General features: G+C 38.0%; 1 protein-coding gene and 1 pseudogene across 2 annotated transcripts in view; both read right to left on the minus strand.

Moving 5' to 3' along the window:
* TTBK2 (tau tubulin kinase 2) overlaps window positions 1-23,268 on the minus strand; it is a 147,481-nt gene that overhangs the window by 94,720 nt on the left and 29,493 nt on the right. Inside the window, exons 2-3 of one of the 2 annotated variants that reach the window (XM_032416978.1) lie at window positions 21,824-21,959; window positions 17,463-17,610 (exon numbers count right to left, since the gene is read on the minus strand). In XM_032416978.1, the coding sequence (XP_032272869.1) occupies window positions 17,463-17,610; window positions 21,824-21,892 (217 nt within the window). In that variant the 5' untranslated portion in view covers window positions 21,893-21,959. Of the gene's footprint in view, window positions 1-3,720; window positions 3,833-17,462; window positions 17,611-21,823; window positions 21,960-23,268 lie in introns of those variants that run through there. The other variant, XM_032416979.1, reaches the window with a different exon arrangement.
* On the minus strand, window positions 10,555-13,699 carry LOC116640189 (annotated as a pseudogene).

A 23,268-nucleotide genomic window follows, 5' to 3' on the forward strand; every position in this document is an offset into this window, starting at 1 on the left:
CTTCTCAGCCGCTACAAGGGAGTGTGAAGACAAATTTTGGAAGTAAAATTATTTTCAATCCAGAATTCTATATTCAGACAGTCTTTCATTTAAACATCAGGGTAGGATAAAAACACTTTCAGACTGGGGCACCTGGGTGGCTTAGTTGGTTAAGCATCTGCTTTCGGCCCAGGTTGTGATCCCAGGGCGCTGGGATCGAGTCCCGCATCAGGCTCCCTCTGGGAGGGAGTCTGCTTCTCCCTCTGCCTCTGCCTGCCACTCCCCCTGCTTGTGCTCTCTCTCTCTCTCTCACTCTGTCTCTCCCAAATAAAAAAAATTAAAAAAACAAACACAACACTTTCAGACTTGGAAGAGAGGTCTCAAAGACATACCTCCCGTGCATCCTTTACTCAGGAAACTATTAGAAGAGGTGATTTACTAAAATGAGAATAAACAAACAAGAGAAAGGGATTCAACAAGGCATACAACATAAAAGAGAATCAAAGAGAATCCCCAGGAAGACATTGAAAGGTGATACAAGGATGATACTTGTGAGTAGACAAAATACCAAGCTGGACTAGAGCTGACTAGGAGGTCCCTGGAGAGACTTCCCTAAGAAGAGGAAATCAAGAGTTGTGCAAATCAGTAGTTCATCCTTTTTTATTGCCAAATAGTATTCCACTGTATGGCTATACCACCCTTGATTTATCCATTCACTTTTTGAAGTATACATTTTTGGCAAGTAAGAATAAAGCTGATATAAATACATGAACACAAATTTTCATTTCTCAAGGGTAAATGCCTAGGGGTAGGGTTGCTGGATCACACAGTAAATCCATATTTGACATATGATAAGTATATGCTTAATTGTTTTTGAGGAACTGAATCATTTTGCATCCCCACCAGCAATATGTGAGGGTTCCAGTTGCTCCACATCCTCCGCAGCACTTGGTACTGTCACCAGTTTTAAGCCATTCTAATGGATGTACAGTGGTAGCTCACCATTTGCTTTGCATTCCCCTAATGGCTAGTTATGCTAAACATCTTTTCATGAGCTGATGTGCGACTCTATATCCTCTTTGCCAAAGCCTATCAAACATTTTTAAGTGGCTTGTTTTCTTACCATTGAATTTTCAGAGTTCTTTACATATTCCAAATACAAGTCCTTTGCAGGTATGTGATTTGCAAATATTTTCTTCCAGCCTATACTCTGCCTTTAATTCTCTTAACAGTGTCTTTGCAAGCAATGGTTTTAATTTGATGAAGTCCTATTCATCAATTCTTCTTTTATGAATCATTCTTTTGGTGTGATGTGAAATAACTTCTTGTCTACATTCAGGTCACAAAGATTTTCTCCTATGTATTCTTCTAAAAGCTGTACAGTTTTATATTTCAAAGTTAGATGTGTGGTACATTTTAAGTTCATTTTCATATAATATATGCAGTTTAGATCAAGGTTCATTATTTTTGTATGTGGATATCCAATTGTTCCAACACCACTTATTGAAAAGATTCTTTTTCCATTTTGCCACTTTGTAAAAAATTACTGGCCATATTTGTGTGGGCCTATTTATGTAATTTCTATTCTATTTCATTGATCTACATGTCTTTCCCTTTGCCAATACCACAGTCTTGATTATGATAGCTTCATGCTGTTTTTTTAAATCATGTAGTTTGATTTTTTCCAACATTTTTCTTTTTCAAAATTGTTTTGGGGGCGCCTGGGTGGCTCCATCGGTTAAGTGTCTGCCTTCAGCTCAAGTTATGATCCTAGGGTCCTAGGATCGAGCCCCACATGGACTCCCTGCTCAGCGGGGCGTCTGCTTCTCCCTCTCTCTCTGCACCTCCCCTCGTTCTCTCTCAAATAAATAAATAAAATCTTTTAAAAATTTGTTTTGGCTATTCTAGGCCCTTTGCCTTTGTAAAGAAATTTTAGAATCAGCTTATAAGCAGAAGCAGTGCTGTTGGGACTGTTTTTATCAGTACTGCATTAAATCTATAGATCAATTTGGGGAAAATCAACATCTTTACTATTGTGATTCTTCGTTCATAAATACATGTTTCTCCATTTACTTAAATCCCCTTTGTTTTTTTTTAATCAGGGTTCTATAATTCTCAGCATAGAGATCCTATACATATTTTGTTGCATTTATGCCTAAGTGTTTCATTTTGGGGAAGCTATTGTAAATATCTTTAATTCAGTTTTCAATTGTTTATCACTAGTATATAGAAATATGATTGTTTTTTGTGAGCTGACCATGAATCACTTGCTAAACTCATTTACTCTAAAAATTTTTTTGTGGATTGTTTAGGATTTTCTACATAAGATGATTATGCCATCTGCAAATAGGGGTAGTTTTATTTCTTCCTTTTCCATCTCTGTGCCATTATTTCTTCAAGTATTTTTGATGGACCACACTCATTCTCTTCTCATTCTGGGTCTCTGATGACACAAATGTTAAGACCTTATCATAGTTTCATAGGTCCCCGAGGCTATATACTTCTTTATTTTTAACCTTTTCCCTGTTATTCAAATTGGATCATTTCTGTTTATCTATTTTCAAGTGAATAGACTTTTTCATGGTCATGTCTACTCTGCTACTAAGCCCTTTAATGGGCTTTTCATTTCCATCATTGTATTTTAGTTTTAAAATCTCCATTTAGTTCTTCATATCTTCTATTTCTTTGCTGAGACTTTCTATCTTCCCATTCAATCCTTGAACATGGTCATAATAGCTGATTTTAAAACTATTTTTCAGATAATTTTAGTATCTGTGTGATCTTGGCATCACCATCTGTTCACTGTCTTTTCCCATGTGAGTTCAATTTTTCTAGTTCTTTTTTAAACTGAGTAGTTCCAGATTGTATTCTGGACACTTGGAATATTATGACACTCTGGATCTTATTTAAGTCCCACTGAGAATGTTGGTGTGTTTGTTTTAGCCAGTAATTGACCCAGTTGGGTTCACATTTCAAGTTCTGACCAGCCTTCTGTGGGTTGTATTTCCAATTACAATTCAGTTTGCAAACCCTTTGTGGTCATACTGAATGTGTTTCATAACTGTCCCACGCAGTGTCCAGTTTGGGGGTTAGGGGTGGTCTATCCCATAATTCAGTTCTCGATGTTTCTGTATGCTGTTTAGGAATCAGACTCATGCATGTACAGCTTGGAAGTCAGCTCATGAGTCCATAAGCAACTTTAAGTAGTCAGTTTCCCAAGCCCCTCATTCTCTTGCAATCTTTTGGCTCCCTGGGGCTCCCCTTTTCCAGCCTTCCAGCAGAAAGCTGGGGCTTCATTAACCCCACTCTGCAATGTACTTCCCATGACTGTGCCCACATCAGGGCCAAGCAACAGAAGAGCAGAGGGAGAAGAAAAGCAATGGGATTTGCTGCATTCTCTTGACACCAAAGCTCATCCAATATGGGAGAAAGGTTCCCCTCTCTCTGAGATTTAGGCTCCTGCCTGCCCCCACTGAGGCCACTGCAGCTTCTGCCAAGGACTGCTTGAGGCCTGGGTTGCAAGAAATTGAAGAAAAGGAAAAAAAAGAAGAAAAAAAAGAAGGATGTGGGATTGCCACACTTTCTCTGAACATTAGGAGATCCCTTTCGGCTCCTTGAGTCGGAACCAGAGGGCTTCTCCTGGTGCTTTTTCTGTCCGTGTTAATAATGCTCACTTCCAAGTTTCAGGATACATTAAGTTCAGGCTGGGGCATACCGGAAGAAAAAAAATGGTAAACTCACCGCCGGTTCAGTGGTACTTTGAATTCTGGTCTTCTTCCCCAATCTGCCTCCTACTATTTATTTTTCAGAGTCCTCAAATAGCCACTCCAAGCATTCTGTCCAGGTTTTATAGCTGCATTCAGTGGGAGAGACAGGGTGAAGTGTGCTTACTCCATCTTATCTGGAACCAGAACCTGGACTACTGTTTTTCATAACACACTTTGTCGAACTGATTATTGAAACTATTTATATAACTTTGACTACACGAAATTAAAAATTAAAAATAAGCAGATCCTGTATTAACCTTATTGTGGAAAAGGGAACAAGCAAGCCAGTAGGATAACATTTTTTTAAGCATATATTCTTTTGGGCATTATATGCTTAGGAAAAAAGTGAAGTTTTTAACTGTACTTTGCTTTATTTCTTTAAATCTTATTTTACCTGTGGACTTTTATAAACACTAGGACTGTTATAAATTTTTTAAAAGAAGAAAAAAAAGTAGCAGTTATACAAAGTACGAGACAGAGGAAGTAGACTGCAGATGAGAGGGCATAAACTGTTTAAGAAACTGAAAAAAGGGGGTGCCTGGGTGGCTCAGTCGTTAAGCATCTGCCTTCGGCTTAGGTCATGATCCCAGGGTCCTGGGATCAAGCCCCACTTTGGGCTCCTTGTTCAGTGGGAAGCCTGCTGTTCCCTCTCCCACTCCCCGTGCTTGTGTTCCCTCTCTTGCTGTGTCTCTCTGTCAAATAAATAAATAAAATCTTAAAAAACTAAAAAAGAAACTGAAAAAAGTTCAGGATGACCAACACTACAAGTGTAAGCCAACAGTTTCCAGTAAAGAGGCTAGCAAAGCAGGCAGGACTCAATTCAAGGTCTTGTATGCCAGGTTAAGGTGGCTGGACTTTACCTGAGAAAAGGAAGAGCCTGAAGTGTTTTAGCAAATGTTGGGAGTGACATGATCCAACTGGTATGTTTGAACAATCACTACAGAACATAAAGGTATGTACAATATGAGTCTTACTGTGTGAATCTTAGGAGTCACATCAAGTTTCAGAACAAATATATATATACACATATAGTGTGATTGCACACGTTGTTGAGGGATATGGGAAAGAGAGGGAAGTTTCACATACATATGCATGCACATAATCATCATATGTAATCATATGATTTTATACATGATTATGATTCCATATGATTTACATATATAGGATATATATCACATCATTATATATGTGTGTGTAAAAATATATAGATGACATAATATGTATTGAATGTTTCCAGAAAAAAACACAAGAAACCAGTAACAGTGGTTAGTTTTGGAGGAGAGTGGGGGGCTAAGAGAAAGCAAACTTACTTTTCACTTTATTCTCCTGTCTGATTTTTAAATCTTTTAGCGTGAATATTTACACCTTTAAAAAGGGTTGTAAAAAAAATAGAGGGAGGTCTTACACATGAATTAGATACATTAAAACAAGATAGGTATGAATGAGCCTAGCATTCAGTAACCCATTTTCTGGCATAGAGTCAGCACTCAAACACTGCTACAGATTTCCCTACAAATATTACTAACCATTTATAAAGTAAGTTCACAACACAAAACAGCCTTTTTTATTATATTACACTATACTACATTTCACTAATTTACCATGTGTTTTCAAGTACTCAGAAATTTAAATAGAAAATAAAGAGTAAGAATGGATTTTGAGGATGTTCATTATTACCATTATACATTTTTATTATAAAAGAAATGTTTGTGTGATTCTTTTCAATTTCTTAAGCATCGAAGGGCATAAAGGGAAACATTAAAAGATCCTTTTCTTTCCTGGTCCCCCTAATGCCAATACCCAAACATAACCATTCTCAATAGCTTCTTGAGCTCTGTATGATTCCAGACTTTCATTGTGCTTATAAAGCACATATAAATATATGTGTATACAAAGACACACATATATATACATTATAATCTCTTTCAAGGAAATGGATCTCTGCTCCTTAAGATAACCTAGACCTATTCTATTTCCTATACATCATTTTCCTAAATCCAAACAAAGTAATGAATAGACAAATCCCAAGCTAGCAGGTAATGTTAAATCTTTCAAGTAGAGAATGTTAAAATAAACACACTGAACAGATAAAGTTCTCAGAGATCTCCTAACACACCTTTGATGGAACAGGTGAACTTTAACCCAGGGCAAGAAAAAAATTGCTTTCGAGAAAAAAATGTCCAAGCTGAAATAAACCAAAGGACAGATGACAGGTTTATAAAAGACTAAAGGAAAACTTCAGAGCACAAACTGAGAGTTGGGAAAAAGTGTCATTAGTACAGAAGAGCGAATGCATGGGCTCCTGGGTGGCTCAGTTGGTTAAGTGTCTGCCTTCAGTTCAGGTCATGATCCCAGGATCCTGGGATCGAGCCCCACGTTGGGCTCTCTGCTCAGTGGGGAGCCTGCTTCTCTCTCTCCTGCTCCCCCTGCTTGTACTCTCTCTCTCTCTCTCAAATAAATAAATAAAATCTTTTAAAAAAGAGCAACTGCAACTCTTTTGCCTTCCTGCTTGAAGTCTCTAGCTACTGCTGCAAAGTACAACTACTACCTCTCCCCAATCATAAGAATGACATATGTCATTTTGGATTAGACTACTGGTCTATCCAGTATGGAAGACTGTCTATGAAAGTTACTCCAAAGTGCTTGCCCTCATCAAGGTTCATCTGTTCCATCAAAGGGTGTTAGGAGATTTCCAATAACTGCTTTTATGGGAAAGCACAGTAGTTGAACTCTGGGACTAAAAGGTTAGGGATAACCCCTTATCCTCATTATATCCTTTACTACTTTGTGCTATCATTTTGCCACTAAGCATAATATAAAGTTTAAATGTGTGTAATTCTTTAAGTGGCTTGCAATTTAAAAGAGAACACAAGTGTATTTTTAAAAATAAACAATTCAGGGGCGCCTGTGGCTCAGTCGTTAAGCATCTGCCTTCTGCTCAGGTCATGATCCCAGGGTCCTGGGATCGAGCCCCACATCGGGCTCCCTGCTCGGTGGGGAGCCTGCTTCTCCCTCTCCCACTCCCCCCTGCTTGTGTTCCCTCTCTCGCTCTCTGTCAAATAAACAAATAAAATCTTTAAAAAATATATTTAAAAAATAAACAATTCAAACAATTGAAAAGTGCACATAAGAATAAACCAGACAGGGGTGCCTGGGTGGCTCAGTTGGTTGAGCCATCTGTCTTCAGCTCAGGTCATGATCCCAGGGTCCTGGGATCGAGCCCTGCGTCAGGGTCCCTGCTCAGCCAGGGGCCTGCTTCTCCCTCTCCCTCTGCTGCTTCCCCTGCTTGTGCTGCCCTGCTAAATACATAAAATCTTTAAAAAAAAAAAAAAAAGAAGAAACCAGACAAAATCTAGTAGTTATTAAAACCTATTGAGAGAAATGTGTTGGCCCAATAACAATTAGTGCCCTGTGCCCATACTGTGGTCTCAATTATTTCTCAATGAAAGGAAACAGGGCTTCTTGGAGAAACAGAGTTCCTGATTCCAACAATGACACAGAGAAAATTCAAGGAAAGTCTGAAATATGGACTGTGCCAAAAAGGAAATATGATATCAAAGAACATTGGAGTTAGAAGGACACAGCAACCAACTTAAAAAGACTTCCACTAGCCAAATACATGAAAATTTGAGCATCAAAATAACAATGACTACAATGAGTTGAAATAAAATACATAAAATCCATGACTTCATAGTGATACTGAAAACAAAAACAAAAACAAATTCACTGGTCATATATGGCACAAAACTCATTCTTCTGAGAATCGGTAAATAAGAGGGAAGAAAAATCAAGCCTTTATATTGCCCTTCTTATAGTAACTACACTTCAGGGGAAACAAACAGCTGATGAAATAAAGTTCTACTTGGTAGAATAATTCCAGTTCAGAAATTTGGAAGGAATAAAAGAATCAGAAAAATCACAATTTCGCCAACCCTATGGAAACAACAGATCTAGACCATGTACTCTTCCTAAAAACAACAGCAATAACAACAATATGAATCTCATCAAGGCTCTACATCTACTACCAGTTCACAGGAAACACAGAGGCTAGAGAAACATGTTAAAAGACACCCAAGTATGCAATTAGCCAAATCCAGAATCTGGACTCTTCTATCAAACTAAGAACTTCATTTCTTCAATAAATAAATGGCAAGGCCAAAAAAAGGGGGAGGCAGAGAGGATGAGGGAGGAGGTGTGGAACTCTCAGATTAAGAGACTGAAGACCAAATGCAATGGGCCTACAGTGTATGTGAATCTTGATATGAACAAGTCAACAACAGGATATTGTTTTCAATCAATCTAACATTTATTGAGGGCATTGTGCTAAACACGACATTTATCACTTCATTCTCACAACCCCCTATAATTTGTGTATTAATGTTCCCGTATTACCCTTGGGAATTTGGGCTGAGTAGGTTCACATGGGCAGTAGGTGGTGGAGGTGGTCCTGACTCCTCAGGTGTCAGTTTTTTGTATCAACCAAGTTATGTTTCTCTATATATTGTACTTCTGCTACTTCTCACTGGTCAATGCTACAGTCAATAGCCAAAGCATGCCCCCCGAGTCCTCCTCACTCACCAGTTGCTTCCCTACCCCACCATCAGTGCTGACAAGGTCTCAACATGCCTCAAAGACAGAACAATAGGATATTTTCAATACAATGGGAGAAATTAAACAATGGCTAGATTTTAGATGGCATTGAGAAATAATTTTGTTAGGTCTTTAAAACTACTGTGCTTATGTTATTAAAAAAAAGGAGTATCTTAATGTAAATTAGAGACTTTAGTTAATAATAATGTATCAATATTGACTTCACCAATTATAACAAACATATTCCACTAACACAATATGTTAATAACAGGGGAAACTGTAGGTGGGGAGGGGGAATATGGGAACTCTGTATTTTCTGTTCAATTTTTCTGTAAACCTAAAACAGTGCTACAAACATAAAGTCTATTAGTTAAAAAAAGTAAAACTCTGAGCATGGGCTTCCTCTCCAATGAGTTCTCCAATCCATTCTTAAAACTGGTCACCTGAGGAGTTTCCAGAGCCTTATTATTTCACTTTTTCAATTATACAGATGTCCCAAATTTTCCTAATGTTTAACATAAACTACCTCTAATATATTCTCTCAGCATTCCTTTTTTTTTTCTTTTTTGAAGGATAAGTGGCTAAGACTTTCTAGGCTCCCACAGATGCAAGTTAATGGTTTCGCAAAATCCCTGATCATCAACAAAGCGAGAGAGAGAGAGAGAGAGAGAGAGAGAGAGAGAGAGTGAGCGAGCATGCGCACAAGGGGGAGCGGCAGGCAGAGGGAGAAGCAGGCTCCTCGCTGAGCACGGAGCCCGATATGGGACTCGATCTCCTGGGATCATGACCTGAGCTGAAGGCAGACGCTTAACAAAGCTCTCATAGGCAAAGTAATATCTGTCAAATTTTGATGTATCTCCAAATACCCCCCACCTCAAGACTCCCTAATTGGCTGGTAATTCATGACTCTCTGAAATAAAGAATATTTTCATTTAAAAAAAGGAGCCCTTATCTATTAAGTAGAGATACATACTGAAGTATTTATACATGATATAATGTCTAGCATTTCTTTTTTAAGTTCATTTGTATCTGTTACAATCTTTTAAAGCACACCGTGACTTGAGCACTACATTTCCACTCACAAAACTTGCTTACTTTCTGAAGAGCTTCACAACACACCTAAGTAGGCTTATAACTTCGCTACTCTAAACATTGCTCTTTGGGGCACCTGGGTGGCTCAGTCGTTAAGTGTCTGCCTTCGGCTCAGGTCATGATCCCGGGGTCCTGGGATCGAGCCCCGCATCGGGCTCCCTGCTCCGCGGGAGGCCTGCTTCTCCCTCTCCCACTCCCCCTGCTTGTGTTCCCTCTCTCGCTGTCTCTCTCTCTGTTTTATTTATTTTTTTGACAGAGAGAGAGTGGGAGAGGGAGAAGCAGACAGGGGGAGTGGGAGAGGGAGAAGCAGGCCTCCCGCGGAGCAGGGAGCCCGATGCGGGGCTCAATCCCAGGACCCCGGGATCATGACCTGAGCCGAAGGCAGACACTTAACGACTGAGCCACCCAGGTGCCCCAATAAAAAAAATCTTAAAAAAAAAAAAAAAAAAAGACAATGCTCTTTGGAAAACAGACCCTATTATAGATAGTTACTCCCATCAAGTTGGTTCAGTTTAACATACTAGTTTCTAGAGGCCTGATGCATGCACTTCATAACTACAGGAGATATAAGATTTAAAAAGTAGATCCTAGAAGATAAAAGTTGTTTTAACCAATATTTTTCTTTTAAACATCAAGGTGTAGAGCTCAGAACACTTCAGGGACAAAAAATTTGGTCTTACTAAAGAATCCGCTTGACAGCTAAACACTTTTTTTTTTTTTTAAAGATTTTATTTATTTATTTGTCAGCGAGAGAGAGAGAGAGAGAGAGAGAGAGCGAGCGTGCACACAAGGGGGAGCGGCAGGCAGAGGGAGAAGCAGGCTCCTCGCTGAGCACGGAGCCCGATATGGGACTCGATCTCCTGGGATCATGACCTGAGCTGAAGGCAGACGCTTAACCGACTGAGCCACCCAGGCGTCCCTAAACACTTTTTTTTTAATTTTATTTTATTATGTTATGTTAGTCATCATATATTTCATCATTAGTTTTTGATGTAATGTTCCATGATTCATTGTTTGTGTATAACACCCAGTGCTCCATGCAATACATGCCCTCCTCAATACCCATCAGCAGGCTTACCCATCCCCCCACCCCCTCCCCAATAGCTAAACACTTTAGACCACACAGTTAACATTAGGTTACGTACATCTTACAACAAATTTTACCTTGTCCTGTTAAAATAAGCCCACATGAAACTAGAGAAGAAAAACTAGCTGGGCTTTAGTTCCTAAATATCACAGTATCAGAAAGAGAATGAAACCTTATCTTCCCCTTAAGTAGTTACTGTCATGTCATACAGATTTTTAAAATGTCAACAAAAATAAAGAAAAACATCCTTGAAAATATATTATCAGAGGGAATAAAGACACAGTATTGTATACATGTACAAGTACTCCTTGGGGCAGAGCTTAGTCTACTTCTGTGCGTGACATGTCATCATCTCCTTTGAGAGGTGGCATCTCTTCCGGTCACAGCAGCATAGCTATCATCAGCGGTGGGGTCATCTTCATCGATACCATGACCAAGTTTGATCATGCTGTACATCCTGTTATCATGTGTCTGGGGATCTCCCAGACTGAAGCTGGAAGACAAAAGCACAGTTTCGTAGAGCAGGATGACCACATCTTTCAGACTTGTCATTCTTGTCATTTTGCCTTCTGCCGTAAGGTCTCAGTCAGAGAATGGTCAGAGTTTATCTCCAGGTGCTTCTTTGCTGCCATGTAGCCCATGGTTGAGTTGTCTCTATGGCTTGAGCCTTCATGATTCTTTCCTTATTTGCCATCCAGCCACACGCGCTTGTGACAGTGCAGCATGAGGATGTCACCAGTTTGACATGACCACCTTTTCTACTTTTTTCTCCAAGATATCCTTCATGATTTTGCACAGATTTTCAAACTTTTTTTCTCTTCCTGTTTCTTTTTCTCTTCTTCATTTTCTGCAAATTCCAAGCCCTCTTTGGTAACAGACACTACAGTCTTCCCCTCAAATTCCTTCAGCTGTTGGACACAGTACTTGTCAATAGGCTCGATCATATAGGTCACTTCTAGGCCATGCTTCCAAAGACATTCCACAAAGGCCAAATTTGCTATTGGTCCTTGGTCTCACCTGTGATGTAATAGATATGCTTCTGGTATTCCTTCATTCTGGTGCAATAGCCCTTGAGAGAAACCATCTAATGACCAGAAATAGATGTGTGGTATCTTAACAGCTCTGAAAGCTTCTTCCAATTCTGAAAGTCTTCATGTATTCCAAGTTTAATATGTTTTTTAAATTTTATTTATTTATTTTGGTGGTGAGGAGGCAATGGGGCAGAAGGGGAGATAATCCCATGCAGACTCCCCGGTGAGCACAGAGCCTGACATGAGTTTTGATCCCACAACCCTGAGATGATGACCTGAGCCAAAATCAAGAGTCAGAGGCTCAAATGAATGAGCCACCCACGAGTGCCCCCAAGCTTAATATTTTAGAGAAATGCTCATAGGGGCACCTGGGTGACTCAGTCAGTTAAACATACCACTCTTGATCTCAGTTCAGGTTTTTGATCTCAGGGTCATGAGTTCAAGCCCCACACTGGGCTCCATGCTGGGTGTGGAGCCTACTTAAAAAAAAAAAAAAAAAAAAGAAATGCTCATAAAACTTTTTGTAGTTCTGTCTTCTGTCAGTTCAGTGAAGAGTTCTAAGCATCTTTTGACCAAATTCTTTGATAACTTTTAAAAATTTTGCTTTGCTACAACATCTCACGGGAAATATTTAAAGGAAGATCCTCAGAGTCCACCCCATCCCTAATGATGAATTCAGATATTAGGGATTAGCTCCTTGCAGTTATCCATGATGAAAACTCAGAACATACAACTTAATGTTGTTCTTTTTCTTTGTTTTCAAATAGATCAAAGGGAGTATGTCTTGGGACAAAAAGAAGGGCTCTGAATTCCAACTGTCCTTCAAATGAAAATGCTTCACTTCTAAGTGATCTTCCCACTCATTGGTCAAGCTCTTATAAAACTATCCATATTCTTTATTAGTAATATCATCAGGATTTCTGATCCAAATAGGCTTTCTCTTGTTCAGTTCTTCTTGACCAGTGTACTTCTCCTTGATCTTTTTCTTTTTCTCATCACCGTCTTTCCTTTCTTCCTTCACCTCATCAGAACCAACATGCATTTCAGGTTTGTCATCAGACTCCTTTTCTTCCTTTTCTTTTTCTTCCTCTTTCTCTTCCTTTTCTTCAGCCTCATCATCATTGACTTCTTTATCACGTTCCTTCTCCACAAAAAGAGTAATGGTATAGCCAATAAATTGGGAGTGTTTTTTCACAATCATCTTTATTCTTCTTTCCTTCAAGTACTCAGTTTGGTCTTCTTTCAGGTACAGGATAACCTCTGTTCCATGACCCATAGGTTCACCTGTATCAGTCCTAACTGTGAACGATCCTTCTGCAGATGACTCCTAGGCATACTGCTCATCATCATTATGTTTGGTGATCATGGTCAGTTTCTCAGCAATCAAACAGGCACCAAACTGGTCAATCATAGAAATAAGTACCAGCCTGCAAGGCTTCCATGAACACTTTAGTTCCAGACCTGGCGATAGTACCAAGGTTACTGATCAAACTGGCCTTGGTCATGCCAATCCCAGTATCCACCATAGTGAGGGTTCGATCTTGGTTTGGAATGAGATTAATGTGCAGCTCTTTCCCAGAATCTAGCTTACTGGGATCTGTCAAGCTTTCATATCTGATTTTGTCCAAAGCATCTGATGAATCTGAAATAAGCTCCCTCAGAAAGATCTCTTTATTCGAGTAGAAAGTATTGATGATCAGGGACATCAACTGAGTGATTTCCACCTGAAAGGTTAATGTCTCAACCTCCTTCTCCTCCATCGGCTGGTCTTAGGTCTGGGTTTCCTCAGGCATCTCAGCTAAGGGACGACATGGGCTTTGTGACGACACAGCACCAGGACAAAGAAGCCACTTAGCGTTTCTTTTTAAATACTCCAGCAAGGTGGGAAAAAGTGTTGAAGGAGCAGGATATAGCTGCAACAAGACTGGCCAAGTGCTGATAACTTACTGAAGTTGAGTACTGGGTACAAAGAATGTTCTTTGTATCATTATTTCCATTTTTGTGTATATTTAAACTTTTCATAATAAAAATTAGGGAAAATAGCAAATTTAAGATTTGCCTGTCTTGCTGCAGCATTCTAGCTATGTATCAAATTTTGTTAAGAATCTTTTTATACAGGGGCACCTGGGTGGCTCAGTTGTTAACTATCTGCCTTCGGCTCAGGTCATGATCCCAGGGTCCTGGGATCGAGCCCTGCATCGGGCTCCCTGCTCAGCGGGAAGCCTGCTTCTCCCTCTCCCACTCCCCCTGCTTGTGTTCCCTCTCTCGCTGTGTCTCTCTCTGTCAAATAAAGAAATAAAATCTTTTAGAAAAAATAAAAAGAATCTTTTTATACAGCATTGATGGTAGGTTCCTCAGGTACTGCAGAATTACTAGTGTTCAGTTTGAAATCATAAGACAGAAGTTTTTTTCCTCTTACACCAGCACTGAAAATAAAACCGTATTTATTAAAAAGACAAAAATGAGCAGTGTGGTGAGATACAGCTCAAGAGTTCATTAAAATGGAGAAGTGAAGATAGCCAGGAGATCACCATAAAGCATTTATCGAAGATGGGAGAGAAGAAAGAAAAAAAGAATCTAACAGCCTAGGGAGGCAATTATCCCCTTTGCTCCAAGTTTCAAAGCAAATGAACTGAAAGACAAAGGTGTGAAGACAGTATAGTCCAAACGGAGACACGGAGGAAACACAAATAAGTGGATATATAGAGATGTATGTTAATAAAAAGAAAAGTTTATTATGTTTTGTGATTCTATGTACTAGGGATACTTTAGAGAATAATAACTAAGTGTAGGAGAAATACTACCTAACAGGCCTACAGACAGATGGTTTAGTTGTCTTTTTTTCTCTTAAGATTTTATGTAAACTCAAGTCAGTTCACATATAGTATAGTATTAGTTTTGGGATAGAATTTAGTGATTCATCAGTTGCATATAACACCCAGTGTTCATTACATCAAGTGCCCTCCTTAGTGTCCGTCACCCAATTACCCCATCCCCCCACCCACCACCCCTCCAGCAATCCTCAGTTTGTTCCCTATATTTAAGAGTCTCTTACTGTTTGTTTCCTTTAGTAGTGACTAACACATTCAAACACATTTGTAAAAACCAAATATAATTCAGGAGTCTAACTTGATTCAATAGAGAATTGTAGGATACATCCAGAGTGGTTCAGAAAGTTGTGATAAGAGAGTAATCTGACGTAGCAGCACAGGGGAGGTCATTTAGAAGAAAACATGGGGTAAAATACTAATAAGGCATCACACTTCAAAGCCAATGAGACAGGATCATACTAGTAATCAGAGTTATACATGAGCTGAGGCAGTCTAAGGTTAGCAAGTACAGGAACGACTGAGAGAAAACTGAGAACTGAGGGAATCCAGGAAAAAACACTGTGAGAATTTTGAAAAGGGAAACTGATTTATTACAAAGAACAAAACTTAGGGTTCTGGCTAAATTCATCATAAAATATCTTTTTATCTTGTAAAGAAGCAAATCCTTATATCACCTATCAAAAACTGAGCATCAATTTAAAGATTTATTTGAGAGAGAGCGAGCATGCACATGCAAGCTTGCATGCACAGGGGAAGGGGCAGAGGGAGAGGGAGAGAGATGACCCTGAGGACACAACCTGAGTGGAAACCAAGAGTGTGATGTTTAACTGATTGCACCACCTAGGCACCCCTGAACATCAGTTTAAAACCAACCAATCGGGGCGCCTGGGTGGCTCAGTTGTTAAGCGCCTGCCTTCGGCTCAGGTTATGATCTCAGGGTCCTGGGATCGAGCCCCGCATCAGGCTCCCTGCTTGGCAGGAAGCCTGCTTCTCCCTCTCCCACTCCCCGTGCTTGTGTTCCCTCTCTTGCTGTGTCTCTCTCTGTCAAATAAATAAATAAAATCTTTTAATAAATAAATAAATAAATAAAACCAATCCTTTAAAGAGTTAGTCTCTGGTTATATATCTTCTCTTACACACTTAGCCTTTTTATTGGGGCCAGTAAGAAGTCATTATGCCAAAAGGAGGCAAGCGTAAGTCAGTCCCATAAAATGTTCTCAAAAAGACCCAGATTCTAAAGCACCCTCAACCAAAATAAGTTGTGAGGCTTTCAATATGCAGAAGGCATAAGTTAGGAAGCCAAGAAAAGAGTCAAGGGCTGCCTCACTGAAATACACGCCATGGAATTAAAATAAAAACTTTAAAAAAAAAGAAGAAGAAGAAGAAATACAGACCAGAAGATAAAAATCTGTTTGTTTTTGAAAAGTGAAGACTTGTGAGGAGTAGGATGTAGTTATAAGCAGGTAGGAGAAACATTTTAGTTAATAGTATGAAGGATAAAATAGAAGGAGAGACTTAGCGTCCTAAGGTCTCCAATTCATCCATTGGAGTTATCTTCAAGCTTTATCCCATAGAATCCTGGGTAAATCAAGGCCAAAATAGGCCAGAGAACCTACAGAAAGGGCTATGGAGCTGTATCCTGCCTCACCTGGAAGCATTTCCTCAGGGCCAAGCAGGAGAAAGGTGAAGTGGCATGCTCCAGGCCACACTGATGCTGACATATCCCTTATGGGCTCGTCTGAGAGTCAAACAGATCTCCTAGGATCTGTGCAAACCAGGAATTGGTAGCTCCAGCTGCACCTATTTGTGGCCTCTATGTCACTGAGCTGAGAACAGCTCCAAAGAAATACGGAGTAAGGAGAAAAGGTGAAAAAAAAGAGAGCGCCATTTTTTCCCCTATTCTTCCTTTTCAAGTTACACTTTTCCTAGTAGTGACAATAGGTGTTGATCTATCCACTGCCTTCCTAATTTCCCATGTTTTGGGAAACCTAAGTTTGGGCTAAAAATAACTATTAAACAGATCTATAATTTTATTAGCATCAGGTTCTAATCAAATGAGCCAACTGGTAGAGAAACCTGGATAATGAGAAAGCTTAGGCAAAGGACAATGATTAAAAGAACAGACATTGCCAGGATACATAATACACATTTCATCAACCTAACACAAACTAGTTCACTAGAATTTCAAACATCAGTAATTCACGAGAGCACATTTACCCTAGAGACTACACAGCCATGAATTTGAAGGTCCTAGGCTACACAGCATTTTGTGCTTGCTATTTCTACCAGCTACAGTTATTTCTACTAAATCCAGCAACTTCTTTTGCTCTATGTTAGTATTAAATTTCTTTAGATACTAATGAATGTCCCATAACAATATCAAACCTTGCAAGAACTTAACAAGATCATTTAATGTGCTAATCATCTAATTTTGATTCAGATAAAATATTTAAATACGAGTAATATCAGATTATATCATTAAACTGAAAATACAAAGATGAATACAAACTAGCAATATATTCAGGGTTTTACATCACTGGGTTAAAGTCAGAAAAAAAGTTATTTATCCTTGTAGTAAAAAATAGGAACCCAAGTAGTAAAACAGATCTCAAAAATGACAACAGGGCCAGAAAAAGTTACTATATGAAATTGAAGTTAATGAAATCACATAACAAATACTATTATTTTTAATCAACCCTGCAGTGTGATTTGAAGGCAGCTTTCTTAATGTGAATAAAGCATATTTACCTCCAACAACATGGGTAGAAACAACTCAGAGGTATTCATGTTTAGTGGTTTAAAAAAAAGAAGGCAAATTTTTACCATAACATTCTAAAGTAGAATGTTTCAGCTAATTCACTCTCTCATCCTTACTCACCATGAAAAGGAATTCCCACAGTCCTAGCCTAAGCAATTAATATTTCTACTACTACAAGCTAGTGATAAAATTTCAGAGAAAAATGCTAAGCATTGTTTATACTGAGCTGACACCTGATTATTCAGTCAATAGTGAAAGGATGTAATGAGGTTCAGAAAGATAACAATAAATTATAAATTGTCTGGCATATCATACAAAGCAGCTTACCTTGTAGTTTTTTCAATACAGCCACCTCCATTTTCAGAACTTGTTTTGGTTGTTGAGCTGATTCTACCTTCAGTGCAACATTTTCCCTGGTAAGCATGTCCAAGGCATCGTAAATTTCTCCAAAGCCCCCACCCCCAATCTTCCTCAACTGCACAGGAAATAAGAACATACACACATACAATTACTAGAACATTCTAATCGGAAATCAATTCATCTCTTATATTAAAAATATATATATAATTTTACTATCCCTATTTGAGGATAAAAGATCTCAATATTGTTAAATTAATTATACATATGCCAAGAAGAAAACAAATGCCTAGAAACAGCATCAAAACCTTTTCCCAGTTTTGCCCACAAAAGGTAATGAAATTATTTTAGCCACAGACAATTTTAAAATTTAATCTACAGCCAGCATCAAAAAGGTCACAAAAAAGTGCAGTATCTGAAAGTTTCACTCCCCACAAATGTCCCTCAACAACCACATGTTATTTTAATTCTAAGGCAATCATTTGAAGACTTTTTAAACCATGAAATCTTTTTGCCAATTGAAATCGTATCTGGAACCCAGCTGAGATGTGTATGTGGGGAGATGGGAGTGGGGCAACCAGAGCCCAGCCCTCGCAGCACCACTCATCCTCCTCTCTGAGACACCCAGCCGGCTCCAAAGAGACAGAAACCTCCTATTCTAAGCTATCCCAGAGTTTGCTTTATAACCATATGCTCAAATACTGAACTCTAATCAAATAAAACACTTTAAACCAACACTTACTATCCTTCCTGATAAAATGTGTTAGCTTAACCGAGGAATACCAGGATCTTTGAGTAATATAAGCAAATTCTCAAGTGTCAGTGACAACTGAACCTACAGGGCTACAAGCACCAAGGTGGATAATATACTTCAAGTTAGATACAGCATGGAATCAGCCTTCTTCCATTTCCTGAAAGTCTTCTCTTTTCCACATTATCAAACATCTAGGATGTGATACAATGCACAGGTCATCACTAGAGGCACAAGGTCCTAAATCCTAACCACCCCAGAGGACTCACTTGAAGTTCTACTTCTTTCAACACTGGGTCTGTACTGATTACTGCCTCCAGGCTGACTTCTCTATCTTCTGAATTTCTATAGGAATTATTTGCTTAATCATTTAATTAATCATTTCACTAGGCTAAACACCTCAGATATTACTTATATTAATACACTGTACTGTTTTTTAACTTTCCACTGTCAATGTCCTAGCCCCACACAGTGAAACTAAGCTTCTTCAGAGAGAGCCACTCCTTTCTATTTTTTTGTTTCCCCTGTAGCAAGTGGCTAAGTGGTAACTACATAATTATTGCTAAATAGCTATTCAATGCTTTGTATAAAGAGCCATAATCCTTTATTCCAGTTGGGTGATGGGAAGAGATACCCCGAGGAGCTCCAGTATGAACTCAGGATTAAAATAAAGTTCCAGAACTTCATTTCAGTTAGACAGTTTTTTGTTGAGCCCTGAGCGATACTTAGGATTCTTAACATTTGTCCATTAAACAAAGCCTAGTGTAACTTTAAAAACTCATAAACAGTACAAAAGAGACATCTCTCTAATTACGGACTGTGGTGCGAGGTAACTTCATGTTTTACCTCACAAAAAAACCTTACCAAATGACAGAACAAAAAATCTACACCAAAGTAATGATTTTGCTCCTTGGTCTATTCTTATGTCATTTCAACAATAGTGGAACATCAATATTTTTTATTGAGCTTGGCAAAGCACTAAGACATCATCAATTCTTACAAGGCAAAGAGCTAGAGACAGTTTAGTATGATAAGGGTATGCAGATTAGGGAAAGTATAGAGGTAAATGGCAGACTTTCTTTTCCAAAGATGATCACAACAATATCAACCATCCCTTTTGCTCTTCTTCAGTTTGACCTTGACGCTCACCCATCAAGAAGCAGAGTCCATTCCCCACCCCCTTAAATCCGGGTAAATCTTGTGACTGCTTTGACCAACAGAACACAGCAAAGTAATTCTGCACCAGCCCTGAGAATAGCCCTTAATAGCCTTGCAGCTACTGTTTCCAGTCTCTCAAAAGCCAGCTACCATGTAAAAAGTCTGACCATCCTGAGAAGCCACAGACCTGTGGAGAGGGCCTAGAAAAGAAGCTACCAGGGATGAAGCGGGGTGAGTAAGGGAACGAAGGACCTCCGAGTCACCAAACAAGCCATTTGGGAGTAGATCCTCTAACCCACACAATCCTGCAAGTGCTACATGGTTAAGAGACAAACCACCCAAGCAAACTCTTCTCAAATTCCTAATCCACAAAATTGTAAACAAATTAAAAATTCTTTTAAGCCTATAAAAGGTAGTTCGTTGAGTTGTTGAGTTTTTGGAGGTAGTTTGTTCATAATGGTAGTAACCAAAACACCATCCGTAACAATGAGCCTGTGATTTCTTACTAAAATGCCACTATGCCTCCCAAATTTGGGGGACATGTTCCATACATACATTAGCTCTAATTATCTGGACCGAGCAACTATGCCAGGCATAGCTTCATTTGTCACCTTTTGATATGTCTACTGGAAATGGCCAAGCTTTATCACAGCACTTAATACAAAGCACTCACCAAAGAAACTCTCATTCCTGACTTACATAAAAGACTACTAATTGTTGGAATTCCTCTGTATCAATCCATGATGACAACATGGTTCTTATATTTACTCAAGTAAATTTTCAAAGCCTACTGATTTGCCTAATTGGTAAAACACTGTAACCCAGACACAACATTTATATTTCTAAAGGAACAATCTTCTTTTTCCAATCTGTGATAGAGTAAGGAAACCACTAAAATAACTTTGCTAAACCTGCTAATGGAACAAAACTTTAATAAAAGAATGGGTAGCAATAAAATATATATTTAAATACACCTAAAACAAAATTTGTTCCTTTAAGAGCAGGAAAGATGGCAGATTCCAGGTCTAGGGCAAGGAAGACTTTAAAAGACTATTATTAGGATCATGTTGAAAAGACTCAAGAGACAACGTGAAGGGTGTCCCCTAGTGAAATGAGAAAATCTGGGAATCAATAAGGGTAATAACTACAACTGACTGAAACACATGAAATATGTTTAAATCCATGAATTCTTAATTGTATATTTTTAAAAATCTCACTGGTCACTTTCAGAAAATGCTAGGGAGCCAATTCGTTATTCTGAAAACTGGTAAATTAAGAAAAAGAATTAAGTATTTATTCTATTTCCCTAATCAAAATGTATCTCAGGGTAATCAAATAGCTGATGATAGGAAATTTCTCTTTGTAGATGTACTTCAACTAAATAATGAAGGAATGACAGAATGTCACAATCTGCAATTAATAAACCTAGAAAATGATCAATAGTGCTAAAATGACAATGGGCAAAAGGACGCACAATGTCTTAATGGGTGATAAGACATTTTGGCCTCCTATTGACAGTTCACAATACCCTTTATGAAAAAAAATGCCACCTCAATAAACAAACCTGAACTCAGATCTAATTGAGCCTCAATAAATATCAACTTACATAAAACATATGAGACAGAGAAACATGTTAATACCATATGGAAGAAATCAGAAAAATCCAAACTACGGGAAATTTTACAGGCAAATGACCTACTTTCTTCAATTAAAAAAACGGCAAGGAAAAAAAGAAAGATGAAAAGAAATCTAGAAATTAAAAGAAACTTAAGTGATGTCAACCAACTGCAATACCCAGGCTTTACTTGGATATGATTCAAACCATTAAAAATAATTAACAATAGGGGAAATGTGGAAGTTGAAAGGATACTTAACGATATTAAAAAATTATTACTTTTTTAGGTGTGATATTATTATGATTACATTTTTAAAAGAATTTTTATCCTTTAGAGATACATAACTGAAATACATACAGAAGAAATGCTAAGGTAAAAGATTTGCTTCAAAATATTCTGGGAGGGAGGTTAAAGAGAAAACAAGATTGCCTATAAAATGATAACTGTTTAAGCTGGGGCATGAGTACATAAAGCTTCATTAAATCAGTCTCACTATTTTTATGTATGCTTACAATTTTCCTTAATAAAAAGTTCAAAAATTTTTAAAAAGAGAAGTTCATTGTATGCTATTTTTTTTGTTGGTTTGTCTTTCCCTAAGTACATTTTTTTCTACTTTACTCAATATTAGCTATCAGAGGTTAGGAACATTTACTACTATATAAAGCAAGAACTATGGTGTAAACAGGACTAAATCACAGGAAAATAACTGAAAATATGCTTTAGGCATATATGCAATATATGTATTATTTTCTATACCAAAAATTATCCCCTGACATTTTCTCTCTCTCTCTAAGGTGTGTACCCACCACTTTCCATCTTTCTTTGACCAGGATTCCAACACTGAGAATATCCGGCTGCTCTCCTCCTCCACTCATTGCAATTCACTGATGTGATAAAACGGCTACACAAGCAACCAGCTCCCAAGGATGGTTTCCATTTAACCTAAAACAAAACAAAACAGCAGCAGCATATCAGGGCTCATTAAGTAACACAAACATTCCAGGGCCAAGTAGCACTACTAATTCTATACACTAATTAGGTTGCTTTGTTGGAAGACGGGTAAAAACCCCACAAAACTCAGGTTCAAAATCTGTTTAGTGCATATAAAAGTACTTATCTTTCCATTACAGATGCCCATGAAATAGCTAGATATTACAAAGACATTATGTTACAACAAAGATATAATTTCAATCACTGAGATTGCTAGACTATAGAGCAAGCATGGTATCAATGGTGATTGACCAAGACAGACCACTGTCCTAACTACAACATCTTGCTAAAGAAAAAGACATGCATGGTACCTAACTTACTTACAACACCTTATAGTTTAATAGGTTGTAACTTAGAGCTTAACATCATCCAGAGCTAATAAAATTTTAACGTTACATATTGTACATAATGCATTCAAGTGCACAAAAAATAAAAATGAGCCACAGAAAAGGGCAGTTGATCAATTCCAATACTTCAAGAAAAAGAGGATAGTCATATGAATAGCATACCTATAGAAAATGAAAATACAGCAGAAAAATCTGGCCTAAAGGAGATGAAAACTGTAACTTTACGTTATAGAACAAACTAAAAGAAACTTTTTTTAAAAAGCTTTAAAACAACATAAATTGTAATTAGAAAAGCCCTTACATGAGAAAGCTAGACAACAGGAAGACATAAAAAGAAATCTGAGCTAACTCAGAAAAGGATCAGAAATGAAGACTCAACTAGAAGAGACATGAGAGAAGACACCATACAAATAAGGGAGAAAAAAAGAAAGAAAAAAAATTAAACAGAAATTTAAAAGTAAAAGTGATAAATAAAAGGCCAAGTAAATACAAATAGATATTCTAGGAGGCCCCCAAAAAGAAAACCCATGCTATGAAATAAATACTAGCCACTATAATTCAAAAAATTTCTGGAAATTAAAAAAAAGGCTAAATCTGCATATTGAAATGGTATATCATATACCTGGGAAAACAACTCAGAAGATTAACATCAACACACAGTCTCATAAAACTACTGGATTTTAAGGGGAAAAACATTTCATTGGCATCTGTGCAGTAAGTCCAAATAACTTAGAAGGGAAAGAAACAAAGACATTGGCACTGACCGACAACAGACATTGGCACAAACAGTTTACACCAGCAGACAATGAAATTATATATTTAAATACCCAAGGAAATAAAATGTAAGCCAAGGATGTTCTATACAGCCAAACTAACTTTCATGGCTAAAGGAAACAAATGGTTATGAAAAACAG

This window comes from Phoca vitulina, unplaced genomic scaffold (genome assembly GCF_004348235.1).
Source record: "Phoca vitulina isolate PV1807 unplaced genomic scaffold, GSC_HSeal_1.0 scaffold20, whole genome shotgun sequence".
NCBI classification, from domain to species: domain Eukaryota; kingdom Metazoa; phylum Chordata; class Mammalia; order Carnivora; family Phocidae; genus Phoca; species Phoca vitulina.